This window comes from Cupressus sempervirens, chromosome 5, assembly GCF_028749045.1.
Source record: "Cupressus sempervirens isolate cs-2001-9-10 chromosome 5, ASM2874904v1, whole genome shotgun sequence".
Taxonomy (NCBI): Eukaryota; Viridiplantae; Streptophyta; class Pinopsida; order Cupressales; family Cupressaceae; genus Cupressus; species Cupressus sempervirens.
In genome coordinates, this window is record NC_143122.1 from 260931092 (window position 1) to 260957475 (window position 26384).

Genomic DNA, 26384 nt, shown 5'->3' on the forward strand with positions numbered 1-26384 from the left:
TGCATTTTAGTATTTTACTTCAAAAAAATGGTTGAAGATATAGCTACTATTCGTCCCTCTTTTGTATTATGTGGAGATTATAAACTATCCACTACCTTCCTTGACAAAGCATATTCTAAGGTAAATTTGGTGATGAAGGACATGAGGCAAACATGGATGAGTTCATGTTGTTCTAATGTGGTGAATAGGTGGACTGATATTAGACATCAGCCACTCATCAACACATAGTCACGTGCTTAGATGGCTCTTATTTTCTTTGAATCATTAATTGTTCAAGGAAATGTAAGGATGCAAACTTTCAGTTTAACATATCAAGAATGGCCATACAGGAGGTTGGGCCCTCCAATGTTGCTTGGATGATCACTAATTCAGCACGTGTTTGCAAATTGGTTGGTAATCCAGTATAGGGTGTTTATAAGTGATGCAGGAGCATCTTGCATGGAAAAATTATTGGGAAAAAAAAAAAAAAAAATCTAGAGGAAAGAGAAAAGTGACGAAAATTAGAGGAGAAACAATTTTTTTTTTTTTTTAAAAAGGAAAAGAGGATTTTTATTTTCGAGGTGCATAGGTGGCATAATAGAAAAAATAAAAAATAAATGGTTGTCATTCCATTTATCGAGGTGTGTGGGTAGAATTCTAGAAAGTTATGAATATTGTAGAAGGTTGTGGAAGATGTAGAAGGTTGTGGAAGTTGTAGAAGGTTGTGGAGGAATTCTAAAAGGTTGTGGATAAGTCATGCATGGGGTCGTAAGTGCCTATTTAAGCAAGGCATATGAGCATTTCTAAATCAAGCTCAAGGAGAAGCTCGAGAAGTGGAAGCTCAAGGGGAAGCTTGAAGAGTAGAAGCTTGAGGAGTAGAAGCTCGAGGAGGAGAAGCTTGAGGAGGAGAAACTTGAGAAGTGGAAGCTTTGGAAGGAAAAGCTTGAATGTGTGAAATTTGGAAAGTGTGAAAGAGGAGAAAGTGAAGAGTGAGTTTTCCTGAGTCTGTGGATAGAGCGCCGAATGTGAGGCAGTTTACAGCAGGATTATGGTGGACTTGTGAGTGTGTAGATAGAGCGCCGAATGTGAGGCAGTTTACACTTGGATCTTGGATAAGGTTAAAGAAGAGCTAGTGGCTGCGGTTTAGAAACAAGGAGGTTGCTTGGTGGCTTGCGAGCACAAGTTGAGATCTCAGAGGTTTCTACCAGAGTGTGGATCTGGGCTAGCTTGGGTTTTGGATTGGATCTTGAGAAATCTTGGAGAAATGTTATTGTAATTGCTATTGGATTTTCAAGTATAATAAAATTGTCTTCATATTGTTGCATTCTTGGTTGTGATTTGGTAAGGGTGGTGTGGCCCTTTGTTAGTGGTATCAGAGTAGTACTTCATCAGTGGTATCAAAGTTGTACCTTCATCAATAAGAACATCATTTGGACTCCATGCTGTGTTCGTAGTACATACATTGAAATACATAAGAAAGTTAGATTAGGAAAAGAAAGTGGTGGCACAAAGGAAGTTATTTTGCAAAAACTATACCTCGTTGCTCTCTTCAAGAATTTTTCGAAGAGGGAATTGCTCGACCCTGTGGAGGCAAGATATACCAATTCTTCATTTTGTTAGAGAAGATAATTGAGGTGCATGAGGCTCTACAATTGATAGTGGTGAATTCATAGAAGAATAGATGGCGTAATTCAAGCACTGCTGAAGGAAAATGAATAAAAAAAGGACCCTTGATGATAATTAATGGTCCACTATAAGGTAAGACATTGCTGATCTTCAAAGTTTATTAAAACGTTTCTGATTTTAATAATTTTAACTTTATTGTTGAATCTTTCAAAGTTTCTAAGATTCCAAATTGCCAATTAACTTCAAGAGTATGTTACCCTGAGTTTCCGAGATGGGGATATATATATAAATGAATTTTAGAATCACATAACATTGTCACATTCATCATAGCAACATAACTTAAAATTATCAATTTCGTTCATCAAATCAGCATAGAACATAGCATCAAATTGAATCATCATCTAAGAATGCTAAAGTCTAAGAATAGGAACATAGGATGACATCAAATGAGAGAATAAATCTAGCATAGATGGGCAATATGTTTAGACTTTAGAGCCTTTTCTTGTGGGTTTTGGAGGAAAATTGAATTTGTTGTGCCAAATCTTCCTAGACAAGTAACAGTCATCTTGTTTGAGCTGTAATCAGCTACAACAATGTATTTCTAGGCAATTATTGCTGCTATCAGAGCATTATCAAAGCTGAAAACAATCTGAGTATTCCTCAACCCAGCAACAATCATTTCCAATTCTGCAATATGAATATCAAATAGAAGTCTGATTTATAATCATTTTCAGGTTTGATTTGTTGAACAAAAGTTAAAGTTCTAATTTTCAGTCATAGTTGGATGCTAAGTTTGTAATGGCTTCAAAAAAAATAAACTTTCAACATATGTTATATTAACATATTTTATTATTTTAATGTGGGGCCTACGAATGAGCAGAAAATCACCATTTATCAATGTTTTTTGAGGTAAATTTTATTTTAAAATTGGAAACTTCAAGCAGTCCCCAGGACGGACGGGAAATGGCTACAGAGTCCCCAAGACGATCAACACCATCTCGAAACACGTTGACCATTTCCGAAGTTTCGGTGATGGGTTTCCGATTTTCTTGCTTGGGTGGGGATAGCTTGGAAACATTTCCGGCCATCGCCAAGTCCCCAAAACGGGGACGGTTTCCGAAACTCAAGGCTTTGGGCTGGAAACACGTCCCTGGGTAACATAGCTTTGGGATAGATGATCTTTAATCATATTCTTATTTGATTTTTTGTTCGCACTTTGCAAATATGTTTACTCCTTCTTCTCACCTGCTGCAGATGCCATTATATATGTTATATGGACTCTCCTAATCTTGGAGAGATGAATGAGTCATTTGGCCACATGTTTCAAAAGATTAAAGAAGTAATTTTGGCTAAGAAGCATAATATGGACTTTTGAGCAGCATAGTAAGCACATTGTCATGTGGTGGTGGAACACTATGAATACCTTTCAAATCATAGCCTTTGCACAAAACACAAAATGGCATGACCCCAAGCCTATGTCACCTTCTTGTGACGATGATGAGGTCAAACATGGATTAATGAAGCCCTTCAAAAGATGTTTTCACTTGACTAGTCCGGTATGCTTTGCAAACAATGGAATGCCTTCTCAAATCTTAGTCGTCCAAATTTCAGCATCCCAAAAGAAAGGATGGATAGAGCAGTAACGGCTCAAAAAGACTATTGGATAAGTGGCAATGGCACAAATGCCTCCTTTCACAAGTTGCTTGTTCATCTACTACAAAGAGGAATTAATCAACAAGGGTTTATACACTCCATCAACAAGAATAGGCTTACCTCTAGACGAGTGAAGAAGTTAATGGCTGTAAGTACTACTCTCCACTTAGCATTGTCAACCTCCAAAGTATTGATAGAGTCCAACATTCTAGTTTAATAGTAATCCCGAAGATACCACCCAAGTTGATAAGGACAAAGCCCAAGAGAGATTCGTTGGGGTTTTAGTGGATGGGGCAACCTTTGAGGCTGAGGCGAACAGTGGTAGTGACTTAGATGACACTAATTGTGATGAGGATTCATATTACTTTTGAGCCTTTGACTCTTTTAAGACTTTTGACATGTGATATTTTTTGTTGAAACTTGCAGCATTTGGAAATTTTGATATTCATAATACATGCATATTGAGAATATATGAAAAGAATTTGAATTAAGTTATAACATATATATTGAAATTTGAATTTATAAAATTCCACTCTAATTTGAACTCTCTATTCAACTTAGCTGCTGTGTATAATGTATATGATGAATAATCTATCAATGTTATCATATTAATATTTGAAATGTCCCTATTAATTTTAAATTCCCCTATTTTTATATAGTCATCCCCTGCCATCCCCAAAAATGGCAAAAAATACCCATCTCAGAAACCCATCCACCCATCCAGGAAACTAGTTTGGTAAAGAAGAATATTTTTAGTAATTGTCATTTTTTGGCATTTGGTCATAGCTTCAATCTCGTCTCATTTTTAGCAAGCAACAATCTTCAGTTTCAGGGCATGGATAATTTGGCTATTTTTAGCATATTACAGTTCATATTAAATGCTATAATTGGGTAACTAGTCTGGGTCTCAACCTTTCCTTAGCTTCAAAGTGAAAAGTCTTTAGTTTCAAAATTTGGTGAAATTCTTAAGAATGGGAAATATTATTCTGTTATTTCACTTGCATATTTTATAGAGTGACTTCATGATTTAAGTAAAATAAAGAGTTCAAATGACCGCCTGCTCCTGTGCCACGCCTAGACAGTGTCAACTAAATTTAAGTAGCTAATGAGCCAAGCGGCAAACACCAAACCCCAGGAAGAGAATATGATATTTTATTATTATTTCATGAGAGCTTCAAAAGTAATATTTTAATGAGCAAAGTGGACATCCACTAGGCAAGATAATAAATCAGTTTTAAGGGCAAATATTATTATATTTTTTAATTTGTTCAGTTTCCCTAACTTATGTTACCCAAATATCATTCAAGTTTCTCTATTTGGGGTTTGGCCTTCATTTTGGTTATGTTGAAAATAATTATTTTTGATATTCTCTTTGATCAGAAGAAAAGCCAACATGGTTTCTGTAGTTGGTTCAACTTGGACTTCCTGAGGACAAAATCCCTCTTGAAGGAAACTAGCTACAGTAGTGAGAGAATTTATTTGTCTTCTGTTGTTGGGGATATCTTACAGGCATTTAAGAGTGCAATTAAGATTTGGGATTTTTGAGTGTTTCTTTTCAGGGATGATGTACAGGTTTCAAGATACGTTGAAGACACCTTTCCTGGTGTGAAATTATTATTTCATTTTGATTTATTGGTGTGCTTTCGTGATTCAAGTTTAGTGATTGGTTTGTTCGCATTACTGGACTAAGTGTACCTTAATTCCTAACAAGGGTTTTATACTTGCATCTTGGCATGAGTTCTTACAGCCTTTCTTCCTGTGGAATTGGAAACCTTAGCATTTGGCATGAGGGATTAGCTTTTTCTTGCCATGGCATTTATATTGATTCCATGGTGTGGATTGTTGTCTATGTTTGGGTACAAGGATTTATCATCACTTGACTTAATTTGTGACGTAAGGTCTTCCTTGCTCTGGTGTGGAGATTTGATATCCCTTTCTAGGGTGATTTGGTTTCATTTACTTGGCTTTGGTGTGCACTTGAGTCAACCTTGTTTTCTATTCTTCCTTGGATGGGGCTTCTGGTTTACTCTTTGGGTGTGAGCAACACATAACTGTGAAATCAGTTCTATATTCTTGACATGTATATCAGTCAACCATTTACGCTTGCCGCGCTAATTCTTTAGTGTTGTAAGGGCAGCAATATATCTTGGTTTGGCTTCCAATTGGAAGCTCAGTTCTGTTAGCGATGCTGCTTTTGTTTAGTTATGGGGTGCTGCAGCTTATATTGCAGTCTGATATGTGTTTTATCCTGAGTTCCATTGAGTCATTTCCAGACTAATTTCAGTTAGCCTGTATTTTGGCACTTTCATTCTGTAATTGCAATAAAGCTAAGGATTTACATTGCAAATGTTATATTTTCATTGAGTGCATTGTTGGAATTAAGTTTGCAATCATGTTTGCTTCCTCTGTTATTATTATTAAGCAATCCTTGTTAAATACTGAATGAATTCAATATCAAACTGAAAACAACACACTGCAAGTAAACTGTTATTATAATGACATGATGAAGCATGCATAAACTTAATGTGCGGAGTGTTTGACAAAATACCTTCATAGCTGGGAGGGTGAAGTGTAAAATTTTAGTGTTAACAGGTTAGCTTACAACATCGAATTTGCACTTTTATGCAGAAGAACAAACAAGGCAATCAACCAGCTGTCAACAGAATCCTTGTTTACATCTAAGATAACATTCATATGGAGATAGCCTAGACCAGAGTTGTCGAGTAAAGCTTCATTGGATACACTGATTCAAATCAGGCAGGAGATGTTAATAGAGAGATTCAGCTGCTAGATATGTATTCTTCTCAGACTCCGAAGTATGCAGTGGAATTACAAGAGATGGAAAGTTACAGCTATACCCATGCCAGAGTTGAAAATCAAGGAGCAGTTAAAGTGGCACAAGCAGTTACTTTCATAAAAGGACTTTGTCAAGTCTTGAAGTAATGCAATTGCAGAGAGTCCAATTTGAAAGCAACAAACTAAACACGGATAGTCACCATAAGAAATTAAATCACGGAAGTATTGTTGCAGCTAAAGTTTATATAGAGCAGATTACAAGTTGTGGACATCTTCATTAAGCTGTTGATTGAAATGAACTTCCTAGAGTTGTGCAAGTTGCTTGGGCTTAGGGATTATGACAATTCTCTTAAGTAATGCTATATTCCTCTCAGCCCTCTGAGTAGAGACTTTGGAGAGGACATTAGAATGTATATAAGTCTCTTTAATGGGGCTTACAAGGGTTAAGAACCTACATGTACCTCTAGAAAGCCAAGTTAATAATCAAAATAAATATACAAAAGGAATGAAACATATAAATGGACACGAAAGGATTCCATTGCCATCAATTTCTAATTATTCTTTCCTTACTATATATAAAATGATATCTTAGGAGCTCTTTCTCTTCTATTCTCCACTTGTGTTTGTTGTGTATTACATGTGCATAAAATTAATAAACTCTTCACTTGTCATCAAATATTATACTTCACACTAGTATCCAATTAATAAAAAGAATATAATATATTCAGATAATATAACTAAAAATCCTTTAAAAATATATAGGAATTTACCTCTCTAGAAACATCTTCAGCCTCCTTTGAGGACCGAGCATAATTCACAAGAACCTGCATCACCATTTGATTAATTATAAATTAGAATTGCTTTCCATTGAAATACCAATGATTGTCTGTAGAACAAACAGAAAAGGATCTACTCACATAGAGAAAAAACTCAAAAGAAAATATATCGATATGCATGTATGACAAAAGTATGTCAATGAGATTCATAAGTACATACAATAAATATAAAAATCTATTGGAGTAAAGAGAACCCTGAGAACTAAAAGAGTCATTAACACTAAAACTAGCCATAAGAACAAATCCACCTCTAGAAGACATGTAGTTAAAAAAGACTGCATCTAGAGAGCATGGTTTGAAAGAAGAGTCAGCATGCCTTTGAAGCAAATCTGAAAGCAAAATAACAAAGGATATTCCTATTCAACACTATCACAGGACCCATAGTGTCTGTAGACAAAAATCTACGGCTGAGGAGGGCTAGGCACAACAACTCTAGGGAGAAGTTTCAAATGCCATTTGATATGTCAAATTCCGAGTCGACAGTTACTATTCTTTACGCATTAAGAAGCATTAAAGAATGCCGATTTTGGAGTCGTTCATAAAAAATCCTTTTTACGACTATCAATGACTTAAACAGATGGAGAATGTGTTACTGCAGCTGAATGTCATTCGGAAAGTAGCAGGTGCAAAGGGAGATATGATCAAGTATTATGAGACTCAAGGCACCTCTCGTTGTCACTTTGGTTACTTCTGTTACACCAAAACAATATTGAATTCACTAAACTATCTGTTTGAGGAAATACCATGCACACATTTTGTCTTTTCTTGATTATCAAAGTTTGCATCAGCGGAGAAATCTGTCAAAGGAATTCTTGTTGTCAATACTAATATAACGCTTAAGCATCGTGGAGCACTCTGTCTCTCTCAGACATACCCAGGTGAAGATGGAGCACTGTCTCTCTCGGACTTACCCAGGTGAAGGCATACATCGGAGCCTTTTTCTTTGAAGAAGACATTACATATATTTTTCATCTGGTTGAAATCACTTTCTCAAATCTGTACTCTGTCATTGGTTACGGGACCACAGGAGATGGAAAATCATTTGTCACAGTGTAGTCAAGCTGCTTTCTATATTGGTGTATTCCCTGCCAGGGGTCTTATTTTGACGGCTAAGGAGGTTTCGAATAAGTACAGGACTCAAAGACCAAGCTGATAATTACAGTCTCTGTGCTCTGCGACAAAGTAAAGGATTTGAATTTGCCTGTGGTAATTAATAGGATCCTACAATCAAACATCTCTATCACTCTCTTTTCTGAAGTGTTAACCATGACCTGCCAGAGTCTTATTTTGACAGCTGAAGAGGTTTCAAAAAAGTACAGGACTCAAAGACCAAGCTGATAATTACAGTTTCTGTGGTAATTAATAGGATCCTACGATCTAAGTATGCATAAATCAGGCATCTCTATCATTCTCTTTTCTGAAGCATTAACCATGTGAGTTCACCTATGGTTAGATTCAAGCAGACAGACATAGCTGCACTGTTGTATTCTTCTGGGACCACTGGGACAAGCAAAGGAGTATTCTGATCTCATAGGAATTTTATGTCATGTGCATTGATGATTTGCAGTGACCAAGAAGCCAGAGGTGAAAGGCATTTAACTTGGTTGGATTGACAGGAAAAGTGACTTTCCTAACCCTCATGAAAAGTCTATGTGAAAGAGATAAGTACTCTATGACTAAATAAATGGAAATAGTGTTTTTCCTTTAGCATTGATTTATATATGATAGATTGATGTAGTAATCTCTTTTGGTTGCAGGGGTGCAACAAGAATTAAAGAGATGGGGATTTTTTTGTTACATACTTTGAGGGAGATGTTCAGCTTCAGGGGGAGAATACTGTTTACCGTATGGGGTAAATAGTTTCATGCATACAGACAATAGACAAGAACATGTAACAGCAGTACTCCTTTTATCATTCGCATATATGCCAAAGAGATTACATAATGCTTACAATGATGATTACAATGATCTCGGATAGGGTGCATATACTTCCCACAGAACCTTCCCGAAGGGGTCCGTCGGCTACATGCTAATCTACCTGTCGGTTACACAATATTTACCGACAACAAATACTACCACTATCCTTATTGTGGTGATCAAAGTAGTTCTTGATTGAGAGGGAGTTCTTATGGAATCATACTCAGAGGGAGATGTTCAGCTTCAAAGGGAGAATACTACCATGGTCCTTATTGCGGTGATCAAAGTAGTTCTTGATTGAAAGGGAGTTCTTATGGAATCCCCGCCATTTTTGCATATGTTATTAATATCTTAGTATTGTAGACTTTAAGACTCTTGCTGGAAAAGAGTTTCAGCTGTGATTTTATGAGTCACAATTCATATGGAATTAATAATATGCCGTAAGGACAACCCAATAACTCTTTCACTTATGAGAGATTCATAGTGAACATCATGTAGAGAGAGTCCATGATGTCATCACATTGAGAGATTATGTGATGGGAGTTGGATGTCATGTTGAGAGAATCCATGATTGTCTCAGGTTGAGAAAGCCCGTGATAAAATGTTGGTTGTAAACCTTACTAGTTTGTCATGTTGAGAGATTCCATAATAGTATCATGTCGAGCAAATTCGTGATGAACTCTAATTGTGATTTTTGCAAGTTTGTCATGTTGAGAGATTTCATGACAGCATCATGTTGAGTGAGTCGGCGATGAAAGTTGAAAGTGATTTTTGCAGGTCTTTGATGTTTAGTGATTCCATGATTATTAGTTATGAATAAATATTTCCATCTATCATGTTGAGTGATTCCATGATTATGAGCAATTATTATAGGTCTATCATGTTGAGTGATTCCATGATTATGAGTAATTATTACTAGTCTATCATGTTGAGTGATGTTATTGGCAAAAATATAACAAAGCCTATGGGCTTAGTTAGTACCCGAAAGGTTGCGCGACGGTTGAGTCACCTCGTCAAAATATATATGTATATCATCCTATTGAACTATGTATCATCATTATAGTTGTACTCATTATTGTATGCTGCTTATATGAATAAAGTACTATCTTGTTATGTGTCATATTTTGGTCTCTGAATGCAATAAATATCTGCTGACCCTGTACGGTAAACATTTGGTATCGTTGCCTGTTGAACCTAGTATCAAAGATGTGTTTTGAAGATTGATCTGACACTAGCACTAGATCTCGTTGTTGGTATGCTCAAGCCACCTCTCTATTGAATGCAATCAAGATTGAGATTGATCAACTTCCCCCTTATCAGTTCTCGTTGAAAACTCAGGCCACCTCTCTATTGGGTTTGATCGAGATTGAGATTGATTGACTTCCCCCTTATCAGTTCTCACTGAACGCTCCAACACACCTCCTTCCCTCTCGACACAAGTTGAATGAGTTTGCCAGGCAAGATATCTATAGACAATACATTATTGCTACTGGCATAATCCTCCTAGTGGATTACGACCTAAGATGGCATTTTATGCTGAGCATTTTCTTGAGATTCAGAGTGGTATTAATGTTCACACTGCCTATCTTTATCAGCACTAGAGTCACACCTTACGCTTCTCTTTGGGCTCTTTCAGAGTTGGCTCTCACAATCTTCATGCCTAGACTAATCACCGTATGGTTAGGGAGGATCTAATTTGTCAATTATGTACTTTGGCAGCGGTTGAGACTGAAACCCACTTTATTTTTCACTGTCCCATCTACTAGGAGATCAAAGGGAGATTCTATTGCCTTTTCAGAGATTGCTTTTCTCTTTCAGAGTTCTTCAGTTATATTGACCAATGGTGTCTTGCACTCTACCTTCGTGAGGCCACCCAACTTCATGAGCATACCTTATAGTCACTCATACCCAAGGGTTATACCTCAGATCAGCTCATTACTGCCTTTTTCTCCCCTTGTCTCCTCCACGGGGTGCGAAAAGGCCATCCAGTATCACTCATTCCAGATCAGTCAGACACTGCACCAATCTCTCCAGATAGCAGCACTCCTCTAGTGTGGTTGTCTGCAACGATCTAAAACTTTGAATCGTTCACAATTATATCCTTCTGTGACTGGTTTCTTTGTACCTAGGAAGGATCCTTGGTCCTTACCTTGGCTTCTTTGGCTTCGTGTCTTTTTTTGTTTTGTTTCTTCTCTAACACCGTTTGGTGTTCCTGCTTCGAGCAGCTCTTTTGTTTGTATGCCCAATCCCATAAACCCTTCTGGTTTTTTATTGGACATTAATATTATCTTATCTTATCGAAACAAAATTCAAATACTAAATTATCCCCCTTGATGTGTCATCTCATTTGCTATGTCACAAGTGTTGCCATGCCGAAAAAGGGTTGATGGAGATAAAACTTCAAGATTCCTTAGGTCAACTCCACAAGCTCTTCACTTTCACACATACCACTTACTACCTCCTAGCACACTCCATGAGCCCCTCCCCCTAAGTCCTACCTAAAGGCACCATTCCAACTGCACCTGACCTTATCTGCATTAGGCTATAGAATGGAATAAAAGTGAAGTCGTAAATCCATTCCACATTAGGCAATTCACACAAGCTCGTAACATATTCTACCTCGCTCTGCTTTGCTCATCTCTTTATACAGTCCCAGCTGCCAGAGGACTTTTTTTGTTAGGGGGCAACAGTTTGGTATGGTGTTATTAAAAACCCTCAATGCACACACACAAACAGTGTCATTGTAAGGGCCATAAATTATTATTACAATAATTACACTTTAGACCCCATATATTACCTGCTTATGCCGATTGTAATCCTGTTTACCTGATTCCCTACAGTCCAAGCCAGCTTGAGCCACATTTAGCTTAAACATTCTAATAATTGCTTGCTACCTCATGCATCATGCCAACAATTTCCTAGATCCATTTTGCCAGCTCCTTTCATAGATCAATTTCACATTCTTTATTATAATGCAACATCATGCTTAGAGCTTCATAGATCCATATTGTTAGCATATTGCTACAACTCCTTTCTTCCCTTCCAAATCATCCTAATAATATCACTCATCTACTACCAAGAAAATCTAGTCCAGACATTATTCTTTACGAGACCCTCTGGTCTATATTTACCTTTCAACATTGCCACATGCTTTGATCCACATAATCTAGCAATGACTTGCTTTTGTCTCCACAAACATATTGCAGCATTTATACATTGTTCTACTCTTCTCCACCTGGGAGAACCCATTTGCAAAGATTCAAGAGTGATCAACCCCACCTCCAGCTCCTTATCAATCATTTTCTAACACACCACACATCCACCCACCTCATCTATCCACCATGGACTCAGCACAACATATCCAGCTGCAGCCAAACCTGTCCTACCTGCCCACTCTACCTTTAAGCCTTTACATGTTTTCTGTCATCAATTTTGCAGTTAAAAGTTCACAGGTACACAGTCAACATGGACATACAACACTTTCAGCACCTTGCACCATTAGTTTCTTTCACACGCGTCCAGTCTTCTCATTGTGCGGCATAGGGCCACCTCCTTGAGTACACACTTAGAGATGACAGGTTGACCACAGTCTAACCTATCATCTGCACATCCCACAAGGTAGGGGTAAAACATCACTGCCAGACAAATATTAGCTATATTTTATGCACTAATTATTCATCTAGCTCATTAGTTCTCTCAGCTAGGAAATATTAATTACTTTCTGGCCTATGGGGCAGCACTTTGCATCTATTTAACCTGGTACAGCACACAAGATTTGCATCACATCTCAGCAACCACACTACACAGGCAGACATGTGCATTGACAATATAAACATTCTTGTCTCACTACAACCTCATTTCACATAAACACAAACTTAGTGGCAGAACATTTTATTTCGTAGTTTCAATATTAATGTATAATCCTTGTAATTGTACCACTAGCACATATGTAAGTGTATCCAAGTAAGCCTCTTTCATCACAGCAATTTACTTTCAGCACTTCATTTTTTCACTTTTAGTCAACTTCTTTCTATCATTTTCTTTCCATGTTTCTCTTTTAAGGCACCTTGTCAGATTTCACAAGTGAGACAAAAAAGAGCATCAAGAGGCAAATTGGTGTATATATATACCAATTTATGAGAACATGTATTAACAAAAAAGGTCAGCAACGATCAAGCTCTTAACTCCCTTAGGTCACCTCCAAAGACCTTTCCCTTTCACACCTACCACTTGTTAACTCCCGGTCGCTGTCGACTTTGTTTGCATCAGGGTAGGAGATGGTATAAATGTGAAATCATTTAGCCATTCCAAACCAAGATATTCACACAAGCTGGTCTGGAATATTTCTCCTCCCTTTGCTGCACCCATTTCCCCCACTCTCCGCAACTCTCTGTCTCTCTCTATACAGTCCCAAATTCTAAAAGACAGCTTTCTAAAAAAACTCACAAGGTCCTGAAACTTTTCTTGCTAGGAGAGGCTTTGCATACCCAAGGAAGCCGCCACTCTTGCATCTCTCAACAAATCTCTTCAAGCAGTCTCCATAGATCCTACTCATCATGGTGGAGATCATAACGACAAGTCTCAAAAGCAAGGTCAAGTTATTCATCATGCTAAAACCAACAAAACACATAGCTGTCATTTACTGAAATGCTCATTATATAGTAAATTTGCATTCCAGGGTTGACAGATTCAAGTTTCTAACTAAAGATGATAACAAGGCAGATGCTTCAATAGATCTGATCCTCCTCTTCCTAGTGTATCCTTTCACTTCTTCGTGATATTGTGGTGTCTACCCAGATTGGGGGGAAAAGCTGATAGGGGACCATGACAAAAGGATAGTAAATCAACAGCAGGCCACTATAACCTTTATTGATGTTAAGAAACAAGTGTCTGAGGATTAATCAATTTAGATCTAGAGTGACCTATTCTGTCTTGCAAGAAACCTGTGACTGCGCAAGATTGTGAGCCCTTGGGTCAGGTGTGACTGTATATAATACCGTGATCTTGGTAATCAATTATATCTTGGTAATAGATTTTCATATGATAGTTTTTCAGTTTCAGCAACCATTTCTGAGCTATAAAATTTGGCAATATGTTCCTTTGAGTTGTTACTTTGTAATATCAGTATCAGTTTGCATGATCTTATAGAGGATATACCTTTCTAAACATTTTATGTCAATAGAAGAAAATAAGTACCAAGATAAGGAGTACAGGAGGGTCATTATGAAGAAGGCTCCAATAAACCTCTTTGATATTCTTCCACGGTCAAAGACAAACTTGTAAAACCAAAAAAGTTGTAAAACATGCCCCAACAGGCCCCCTAAAAGTAGAAAGTAAAATCCATCAATAACATGAGGGTTTTTCTCTCAATCCACTTCCACGTGATAATTCTCATCACACTTGTGTATTTTGATAACATCATAGCTCCAAAACTATCAAGTACACAGTAGTGACAAATGAATAACCACAAATATCTCACAAATGAAGTTATATATAATATATATAGCTCATGGACAATATCATATTACCAGGAGAAACATAGCAATTGCTCCCATACAAAGATAGATTGTCTCGAATATTTACCACTCAATAGGAGGTCAGTGTCTCCCCTCCCTAGGAGAAAAAGAAATTATCTGTGAATCCACACAAGACTGTATGTGAAGTCAAGGCTGCAAAGCAATTTTCCTCATCTATAGTTCCCTTCAAAATTTAGTATTATAGAATCAAAAGTGATTCCCTCCATCCAACAAAAATAAAAATTAAAGAAATAAATAGATTTAGGGTGGTTGCCAATGGTAGCCAAATGGTCAATAATTTCAATAATAACAATTTATCAATACATTCTAGCATACGGTGGTGAGGGGCTGCTCGATAAATATTCATATTAGGAGGATAAACCCTACAATAGAAACTGCCTGCCAGGATCCTTTAAGATCACAAGTCAGCTGTTAAAGATGTTTACAAGCGAATGTATTAACATTGGCAACGATAAGACAGTTCAAAACTTCCAAGACCAGATAGGTGAAGGCAGAGTAGCCCGCTTATTTTTCATTAAGTGAAAAACATGTTTTGAAGGGATCCCCAAATCCTATACAATCAGATTTTGAGGGGGATCTGGAACCCTGCTAAGACAAAACGCTGCTAAAGAGAAAGCATTAAGAAAACAGCAGCCCAGAGCCAGCAAACAAACAGCAGCCTGAGAACCAACTACCCAAGAGGCCAACACCTTACATCAGATCTTCAACTCCAAAAAAGCTACCACTGGAATCAGCACCAACCTCCATCTCCCCCGTATTAGAAGATAGCCACAATAAGAGTAGTTAGGGAGAACCCGAGAAGCAAAAACTTTACCTCCCAAGGACCGTGGATCCTGAAAGTGGGGGGAATATAAAGTGGTCTGAAATCATCAATGTTCCCCAACTTAAGAAAAACAGAACCCCCAAACTCCCCCAACACTATAATCATGACCATACCATCCCAAAAGGAAAAGCCACACCAATGACAATCATCATCACCCTGAACAAACCCCGCAAGCAGAATGGAGGACAAGGGTAGAAGAAGGAGATTCAAAGGTCGGAAGTCATGAAAGTCCCCAGTCTTAAGAAAATCCTCATCTTCCAAAAACCCCAATTCCAGCATCATGAGGCCTCCTTCCCATGAAGAAAAGCCTCACGGAGATCCAATAATAAGGACCGAATCTGCATGCTCAACAACTAGGAGACAACACCAATTGCACTGCAAGATAGGGGAAGAAGCAATGAATGCCAGAGAGAGAAGGAAAACCAGGAACACAACCAAGCCCCCACTCGAAAAACCATCACGATCAACCTTCTCAAACTATCCAGCAGACAAGCACTTCTCACCAGTCGTCAAACCACGGGGCAGCAGGAAAAACTTAAGGCTGGAAAGCACCGACCAAATGTAGGTGCAGAGAGCCATATATGCATTAAAGCACCATCTCTTTAAGATCATACAGCCAACCACTCCCACCCATACCTGCAAAAGCAGCCTCAAACCAGCACCACCCAAAGAAGCCACCACAAGAACAATAGGTCCCAGTGGAGAAGGGAGGCGACACAAGCGGCAAACTCGTCAATGTACCCTCTCTAAAGAAAGTCAGCACGACCCACCACCACCCACCAACCAAGAAAGAAACCAATCAACCACAAGATAAGAATTCCCAAGAGCCACTTCAAAAAAGAAAAAGAGTTGGAGAAGAGAAACAAAGCAGAAAGCACACAAGACAGAGAGAGGAGGAAGACAGAGTCAAGATCATCAAAGCACCCTACTGAAAGAAAACCAACACCCTCAACTTCTGACAGCTCTGCAAATATTCCAAGTTATAAAATCAAGTAACTTGTAATTTGTCATAAAGACAGCAATGAAAAGAAAAAGGAATCCAAAGAACAAGCTAGGGACAACTAATCCATGCCAGCACCAAAGAAGAGGAAATCACCAACACAAACTAAATACTTGAACTCTTTACTTGGTTCAACGTGGGATTGTTATATAATATACATACATCAAGCAATCTCTCCTGCACACAAAAAAAAAAGTATTGTAGTGAAACAATATCCTCAACAAGATATATGCCATTCTGAAAATCAAAAAACATGTAATTAAGGGGAATCACAAAGACAAAACCCAATTCATAAAGCATGGATGGGAAATAACCTATATTGGCACTAAGTACTAATAATGTATATGGATAGGAAATAATGTATATTGGTAGTAAGTACTAAGTACTATCAAAGCTGAGCGCAAGAATCTTATAAGATATCATTCAATTCCTTAAAGCATGTAGACAGTCTTGTTCTTATGCGGTCAATATCTCAGTATTTATGTTTAGTGGTTGTAGATATCCCCTAGGTTATGTGGCCTCCACGAATGCATTCACAATTAAAAAGGTCATTAAAAGGAAGAAAAAAGGAGGATAACTAATTAGTGGATTCCCAATTATGTAAATACTAAAAGTAAACTCTGTTTATCTCATTCCTCATGCACTACATTCACCTCCATCTATTAGACCAAAAAACAAGAAAAGAGAAGCATGATAGTCTGTCACATCTTCCATTTCAAACTCTTCTCCTTAAGAACAAGCATATTGCCCATCCGTAATAAATAAATAGCCAGCCAATATTTACACTATTGAGTACATAATCATATAATAATAAAAATGCACCTTCCAGCCTGCTCTGTTTGGGTCTAGAGAAAAAATCATCATCCGTTCCAAATTATTTTCCAAAGTTGCAAGTACATAGCCCCATCCATGATTAAAAAAATGAAAAGAAAACATTGCACATATAAAATACATGATTGTATAAACATGCACCTTACAGCCTGCTCTACCTAGTGCTAGAGCAATAGCTTTGCCAATTCCTCTAGAAGATCCAGTCACTACAGCCACAGGAGCTTCAACCAACTTAGAAGTGTCAACAATTGCTTGTTCAACTGAAGCAACTTGAGCCTTATACCCTGCATGCCAATGTGTATTAACAGTTCCAAAAGTTTAGTTGATATAGAAGCTTTCGAATAAAACAATAACAATGTTTCTTCCATTTGTTGCTAACTGCTTGATTTAGAGGGTGCTTTGCCATCTGAAACTATGAAGATCCACAATAAACTTTTTTAATGAAATAGTGAAACTACCTTGCTGTCACACAAAGCAACTGATCTTAAAAATATCATTCTACTGCCTAAAGACTGTTTGTTTCAAAAAATAAAATTGCAATTACAAAATTTCAAAAACAGAATCAGGTCTCATTAGCTTCCATCAGCTCTTTCACATAGGTAAAAGAAATCTATTTACAAAGGATCTGAGAATTCATATTTGTGATATTTCCTTCGGTATCTTTGACAGAGTGAACAGCCTAAAATCATAAAGATAGGACTTGGCAAATAGTTAATGAAGAGAAGCTATTAACATTGAACATTTTGCATATCAAGGTATCCGTGATAACAATAACAAGGTAAATGTATCCATAAGCATATGCAGCCCCTGCTAAGCAATAAGAGAGACTTAATAAAAAGCAGTGCTTATGTCACAGATCCCATCTACCTCCTCAGGTCTAGGAAATCGGTACCAATTTTTATAACTTGAACATGCCAATAAACAACAAGTGCAAAATGTCTATATGTCCAAGAATACTAAAACAAAAAAATTAAAAAGCAACCAATAGCTTCTCAAATAAGGAAAAGTAAAGACACAAATAGATCACACGGGAAAGCTATAATTGACTCACCCAACTATTATTGGCCCCATCTGCCTGCTGAGGTCTAGCAAATCAGTGCCAATTTTTATAACTTGTCCATGCCAATAAACAACAAGAGCAAAATGTCTATATGTCCAAGAATAATAAAACTAAAAATTAAAAAGCAACCAGTAGCTCCTCAAATAAGGAAAAGTAAAGAGACAAATAGATTGCATGGAAAAGCTATAATTGAGTCACCCAGCTATTATGGTGCCCCACATGCAGCTGAGTATCAACTATTCAACACCTGAGAACTTAGGTCTAAGTTACCAGAGATGAGAAATGGAGGACTGTTATATATATATATATATGTTTATGCCAGAAAATAAATAACATACAAAAATAGGTGGTCAAATTTATCAACTTATTTTTATTGAGGTTCCATTTTGGAAGAGGCAAAAGAATTCCCCCTTGTCAAAGAATATACAAAGGGATCATATCAGACTCTTTTATTTTACTTCAATCCCTCTGGGCATGTTAAGCATACAAAGGTTTACTATGGAAAGAGAAGGATGTTGACTGCAAGAAAGATGGATTTCTATCATAGAGCGTATGCAGACCAAGTGCAACAGATACTGCAGATATCAAACAGTAAATATTTGGGTACATTTTCCAAATTTACAGTACCAAGGAGCTAAACATAATCTTGGTTGCAATGAAAATGAACAAGTCTCCTTGAGCTGCTTAAGTTGAAAGTGAAACCCTTAAAAGCCTGCATGACTTTGAAAAGAGCCACTAAAACTGCAAAAATATGGAGTCTGCCACAACAACTGCTGTAGCTGGAAAAGAAGTAAAGCAAAATAATGCCTTTTGTTAAACAGTTAAATTGCCATATGTGGACTCTAACTGGTGAAAAAACACATTCCTGATTGAAAGATTACTTATGAAAAAAAATGCCAAAGAACCTGATCAAAGACGCATTTACCTTTAATGAAAAAGTAAAAATTCTTAGAAAACAATAAAAGGCTGGAAACGGCATGCAGAAAGCAAGCAATGAAAGTTCATCCATCAGTACTGTGATAAAGCCTATGAAAAGTGCCTCTTACTTCTCAGAAACTTCCTTGCTGTCAAGATTTTATTTTTTACTTGGTTATGTGAATGCTTTAAAACTCAATAAGTTTAAAGGGATCTATTTTAGCTTAATCTGAAAAGTCAATAGAAGCAATTTTTAACTCAGGATGTTGGTAACCTAAATCTAGAGATATATATAGATTATAGTTTATCCACTTACAATTATTTTGGACAATGAAACATTTTACATAATTGTTTTCTTTTTAGTAATTAAGGACATCAAATTTTTACTCTGGTAATTAAGGAGATCTAAGTAAGGCTTAAAAATGGACCTATCGCCTGGTGAAGCCCTATCTTATTCAATCAACCCAACCCAATGGCCCTCCAACGCTCCTTTTCTACTGTGCCTGGTGAAATGTTGTAGACTCTTTTTGACCTCTAGCAACTGTTAATGTTTAAATTTTAAATTAAAATGAGCTAAATTATTCAAAACAGAGATAAACACTAATACTCATATGTGAATTCAATTTCATCATCACTACAACTCACCCTTAGAATATCAGTCCTTAACCAACAAAAAAATTGGTTAGTAGCCTCATTCCAGCCTTTGGAGTATTATTTAAGATATTCTTTAGCGTTATATTTTCTAGAACCTATTTTTTATTTCCTTTATATAAGATAATTATCATCTGGAAATTTTTAAAAGGCATGAAACGCATATACTGGCCCCAGCTATCAATGTAGAGCAGTTATTTTGCTTCAGTGATGTTATAAAGGTTATCGTACAGAAATTTAACTTTGCTTCTACAGGCTATTGGTCCTCACAGGTAATGTTTTTAGTCTATGTCACCAAATTCTTCGCTGCCAAACCCAAAGTCTGGTCAGGTCTTGTCCTTGTCATATTCTTACAAAAGTCTGCCTCAGACCTTCAAAGTCTGCCCAACTTCTGTCCGATGAACCAGGCATGAGTTTTTGCTGTTTTCATTGTGAATTTGCAAATCTGTGGCAGGACCCAGGCCAAATTTCGCCAAAAAATGGATTTATTTTTTTTTAACTTTTTCAAAGATTTGTTGGGTCTATTTTAGTCAATTTCACGCTACAACCCTAAAATATACCACTAAAAAGGCTAAAAAAGTAAAATATGTGTCATTTGGACTAAAATATTAATATATGTGGTAGTGTATTTTGCTATGTTGCTTTATTATTAGCATAGTGTTGTATGAACTTATTTGTTGCTGCATAAATGTGTGTGTGTGTGTGCGTGTGTGCGTGTGTGTGTATTCATCATATACATATAAATACACACATATATTTCAAAAAAAAGTATTTGTACAATACGAATTCTAAGCCATCCCAAAAAAGTTTGAACGAATTTGGAACCTGAACCTTGAACCTCATCCAAACCTGAATCCAAACAGGCAACTTAGTTTTTAGTCAGATATAAAGAATGCTTTATCTGTATGAGCATGACTGACGATCAAATTGCTGCTCAATAAGGTTTATTTGAGTACAATCATCTCACACTGTAATCTTTTTAAATTTTTAAGAAAAGACTAGTTTATGTTCAGAAAATGAGTCATCCTGATTCCTGACATGCAATGGTATCTTTGATGGCAATCATCAACAGGTAACAAAATCAACTTGGCAAAACATTTTTTCATTTCTTCTTGCCTACATTTACAGATAAATTTAAAGTTGATTTAAATGATTGTATTTTTGTATGTATCCATTTGAATATATGTGTGCACAAAAAGGTTCCTATTGGCCCATAATTTTAAGATGGAAGCAAAGAACTTAAACATGTAGGACGAAACAGACAGAACAGATGAAATAAAAAAGGACCACCCACATCGTTTGAACCATCTAATAGATGGAAAATGAGATGATAAATCAGGAATTCAGTCCCAAGGGAGCGTCAAAATAAAACAAAATAATTGCATTGTAAAATAGAATTTGCGTGTCATGTGGAAATGCAATCCCAAGGGAGCGTCAAAATAAAACAAAATAATTGCATTGTAAAATAAAATTTGCGTGTCATGTGGAAATGCAATCCCACCCCTCGGATCCTTTCCCTGTTCCCAAATTATATTTGTATTCATGAATCATAATTAGGATCCTAAGGTTGCTTCAAATTGGAAGGGTTCAATGGAACACAGTCAAAATGGACAGGCTCTTGCTCAGTAGAAATGAACCGGTCACGAAGATGACTACTCATGTTCATTACTACATCCTTTTTCACCATGGGCCCATCTCGTTGAAAGCCCTTCCCAACAACCCCTTTAAAATATCTTCATTCAAGTTCAGCATGACAGATCCATAAGAAAACTAAGGAATAATTGGAAAAAGGGGGCTCCATAAGGAGACCATAACATGTACACTTTTTTAGTGAAACTGAACAGAGAAGCAAAGGCTTAATAGATGCATAGGAATTAGAAACTTCAAATATCTGCAATCTATTATGTTTACTAAATAACGTTTACTAAATATTAACTTCAATAAGCAATCGAGTAGGCAAAATGTAATCTGAGACAAAATTCAAATTTTTTGGATCCGACTGAATGTTTTCAAAGACATTACTACGTTCAGGAAAGGCAATGTGAGCCACAACCCCAGATCAAGCATTCCGACTTCTACTTGCACTGTCAAATATTCAGACTAAAGGTATGTCCACGAAGAACAATAACTTGAAAACAAGACGTAGAAAACAATGTTTGCAGTAATAACAAAAAACAACAGTAGCCATTCTACTATATGTAAAACCATTTTTTGAGTTAAATCAAATAACCCAAGTACCTGTTAAATGAGATATAGACCTCGATCTTGCGATAGAAGAAGAAAGAGCGAGAGAAAGATCAGGACATGAGTAATTTCGGAAAGCTGCTTTGTGAAGAGGAAGAGCAATCCGTTTGGCCACCACATTATTTGCTGATTGCAACATCACTACATTTGAGACTGAGGCAGAGGCTGCCACCGATACACTACAACTTGCTGCCATTCTCTTATTCTTCTTCTTTTCCTCCTCCTACCACCTCATAACACAAAACACACTGCTTGTGTTGTATTCGTTGAAGAATGAGGTTTTTCATGCGGAAATCTGTGACATATGAAATAGAAGGGTCGATGATATCAAGAAGCAGAATTGAAAATTATGTGTTGTCGTTGCACCCAATTCCATCTACCCCTAGACGGTGCTTCCTGTGGGAGGTCCGCCTATTAATGTAGCTTTTGCTCTAGTGGGTGTCCGCTGTTTATCGTTTATTTTTATCTCACGCAGAAAAAGTGGCGAAATTGACACGAAGTGGAGTAAAAATTTAGATTTCCTCTTCCAGGCGTGAAATTTGCAGGTACATAATTTCCCTTTCTACTCTTGTACAATTTAAGGGGAACATTTACTATGACATATACACCTGTAAAACAGGAAAGTGGGGTTTTATAGTCCACAACACTATACTATAGTTTTTGAGTTTGCGTATGGTATACCATAGTTTTTGGATTTATGTATGGTGACAGTGGTATGGGACTACTTCGTAATCTTTTTTGAGAAGCACTTGGCACTACAAATGAAGTGTACATATCCTTGTGAAATTTGAACTTGTGTATTAGGCTTGCTTTATTGTTTTGTTCTTTATGTTTTTCTCGTTTATTTCTGATTTACTATATTACACTTACTTTATCCTAATGGAGTTTATTATCATCATCATCATCTTTGATTATTGTTTCAATTTATAAATTTAATTTAGGGTTTTAGTTTATTACTAATACTAGTAATTTAACACAAGTTGTGTGTAACATGATATTATTTCTAAGTATTTGAAGATATTAATCTCCTAGTGATTTTTTTTAGAAAATTAGTATATCTATATTTTTAAAAAATAATGAAAATTATGTAGAGAAATAGTGATTTACAGATAATTGTTGAAGATTAATGATAAATCTAGTTATTATTTAATTAATGTAGGTTAGGTTGGCATATATGGATGGCTAGACAACATTTTATTCCCTCTTTTAATAATCTGATACTTGATTATGATTGGTAATTGATTATGAGTTAGTATGAAGGGCCACTTAGCTTGGAGAAAAATATGATGTCAATATATTTTTCTATTAGGTTGATTTCCAAGTTGACATGATTTTCAAGTAGAAATTATTATGCAAAGGTACATTATTTGACATTAAATTGTATTCGTGCAAGATAGATAGATAGATAGATAGATAGATAGATAGATAGACGGATCATTTGTCATGTATTTAGCATAGCATATTTAAAATATATTCAGGCAACATATAATAAATGAATTTGTTGAAAAGGTTTTAGTAACTATCAAGTCAATGCAATTAGCAATTCAAAGAGAAATTCATGGCCTAATGTACAATGAGTTGGCTCAAATCATTTGAGAATTGGTGAAGAGTGGTAACGTCTCCTCTCACAAAAACTTCACTCACTAATGATAGCAATGGGAAAGCTTATATGAACTCCTTTGACAAGATTTTAATTCTCTTCAACAAACCTTTTCACAAAATTTAGTTATAATCCCTTTGTGGAAGTATAACTTAAGACTCTTTATTTATTTATTTATTTATTTATTTTCATTTTAAATGATAACATGATGTTCATATGATGACACTTATCTGATTTAGAAATCAAAGAAACTATTGTTTAAAATTCAATTATTTTATAATATTATAAAATCAAAACAAAATATGGGATTATGGAAGGAAATAAATTGAAGGCTCTTTGTGGAGAAAAAGGATTCACTTGATAGAATAAAGTCTAGGATTACCATTCAGTAGAGGAGGTGTTTGGGGGTTGCTACTTCTCTTTTACATGGCCAAGTCCCTTACACATTAGGACACCAAAAACTTCATTCATGCTAATCGTGAAACAATCATAATGGGAAGTGTTAGTGTCAAAGGTAAGTAGGGTAAAGGTCCAACGGAGGAAGTAAGATGGAAACAACCTATGGAGGATTGGGTGAAGATCAACTTTGATTGAGCAATAGAATAAAATCTAGTTAAGTTAGGTGTTGGGATCATAATCAAAAACTATAAGGGGGAGACTGACTATAGGTGCTCAAAGATGTGGCAGAGGCCAAAGATCATTGTTAGTAGTAAGGATAGGGAGGATGATGGGGTTTAGGAAATTTCACATGAAGGGGATTCCTTGATCATAATTCAAGCTATAATAAAGAACAAATTTGAAGCTTAACATTACAACCATTTGTAGAGGAAATTGTTGAAGTGCTAACTTGCTTTGAGGATTTTAAGGTTAGTCACATACTTAGAGAAGGAAATAGTGAGGCAGACAGATTATTGAGATAGGTTTTATCTTTCAAAAATGAGAAAGAATTACATGTTGAAGATTATAGAATTTTATAAGACATGTTTTTGCCAATGGCATCCTTAATAGATTAATTATTAATGGGATAAATTTCAAACTTGGGTTAGTGTAAGATTTTCATCAAATAAAAGAGATAATAAATAGGATGGGAATGTAATGAATGGGTTATGATTGAAAGTAAAATGAGATGACATGAGGGAAGGAATTATGAGTTGTCTTGATATAAATTTTAGGTTATAACATGAGCCAGTGTGAATAACTATTAATGCAAATTTATAAAATGCATTTCCATAAATGAAAAGTCTTTCAACTATGATTTGGGATGACAAGTAAGGGCGATAGTCATTTCAAATATCCATTCTATATGCATGACAAAGATTTGTAGATCTATTTATTAGAAAGGTCTCAATCTTCTCAAGATGAATTGTGTTTTTCATGGTGAAAGTGAAGCTTTAAACACTTTTTCATGAGTGTAAAGATTGGAGGTGTGTTTTCAAATGATGGAAGATAAATTCTCGATAACCACTATGAAATGGTAGAAGGGTTCTCAAGGGCCTTACAAGAAGGAAAGACTCCATGGCTTGTTATTAGTTAAAATAGATAAGATGATTGAACTTTTAAAAGGGGCATTGGGGCCAAAATTTCAAGAAAATGAACTATGATGGAGGATGAAATTGGATGTGATCTCTATGGTAAATTGCTTAGGGTTTGGACCTTAGAGAATACACAGATACCATTTTCTAAGTGGCACCATCTATTTTTTATCAAGATGTATTATTAGATTTAGATTGTGTTCTTGAATGGGTGGTCCCGGGGGTTAGAACTAACATCTCAGAAGGCATGGAAGATGAAAATGAAGCAAAAGAATTTGATGTGATCCCTTTCATTCTATGGATGGGAAAAGTTGAAAAATAATATAAATTGTAGAGGTTATATACAAATTTGGAAAAACGTATCTTTAAATATGACATCATGAATTCAAGGTGCATAAAGATGTAGTTTTATTTTGAAATGAGGTATTACATTGTCTAAGGACTTAAGATGCTAAAAGAGCTTGCAATGGACAAAGGAATTAAAAATAGGTTTTTTTATTTGTTAATCTTGTAAAAGGGAACAAATATATTTTTCTATAAATACTGATGTAAAGATGTCAAATGTTTATAATGGTTTTTGTCTTTTAATCTAGGACAAATTGGTGTTGTAGCCTAATGTAAATCTTGGATAGTAATTAGGTTTTTGGAGAAGTGAAATGGATGTCAATAGATAGGAAATGCCATTGGTATGTGATAAAGACATGGTCAAATAGGAAGTATTTTTTTGGTCAAATAAAGGTAGTTGATAAGAATTAATAGGTGGACACTTTGTTGATAGTCGGTGAAGTCAATTTTAGATGAAAACTTTTTACTTATATAAAATTTGTTTAACTATTACTAAATATACACTTATTACTAAGAAAGAAAAAAGCCAAAATAAAACCAAAAAGGGACAAAAATACGAAAATCAAACCTTATGACTACTCTAGACACCTATTTGAAAAGAGTAAGCATCAAACTTTACAACATTTATATCCAAGTGAGAGGAATCATCAACTATAGAAATGATTGTCAATTGACAAAATAAGTTTTTCTCAAATGTAAACATTTTTTGAAGATTTACAATTAGCAATCAAAGGTGGTTATTATAATCAACTTAATATTTTACTACTTAAACTATCTATTGACATTACAGTTTTAGGTTAAAAAATAGCTTTTGAGAATTACTACTAATGAATAAAGTCATGACCTCATTATTACAAGATCAACTTCCTTCACCCTATTAAATTAAGATAGGGTTGAGAATAATGATTTGTTGGATGTGATTGACTAACATGGTCTTCATGTCTTTATAATAGAGTATTCCTAATTTGTACTCATTTATATTTGTTTGTGCTAGCTTCTAGAGGAACACCCTCATAGGTACTTAGTGAGAGGTAAGGAA

General features: G+C 35.9%; 1 protein-coding gene across 1 annotated transcript in view; it reads right to left on the reverse strand.

Moving 5' to 3' along the window:
- The window catches only part of LOC149555537 (3-oxoacyl-[acyl-carrier-protein] reductase 4-like), a 36674-nt gene extending 14418 nt beyond the window's left edge, over positions 1 to 22256 (reverse strand). Inside the window, exons 1-3 of the mRNA XM_089829632.1 lie at positions 21863 to 22256; positions 17140 to 17282; positions 6825 to 6878 (exon numbers count right to left, since the gene is read on the reverse strand). Coding sequence (XP_089685758.1) covers positions 6825 to 6878; positions 17140 to 17282; positions 21863 to 22064 — 399 coding nt within the window. The 5' untranslated portion in view covers positions 22065 to 22256. The remainder of the gene's footprint in view (positions 1 to 6824; positions 6879 to 17139; positions 17283 to 21862) is intronic.
- Positions 22257 to 26384: the final 4128 nt, after the last annotated feature.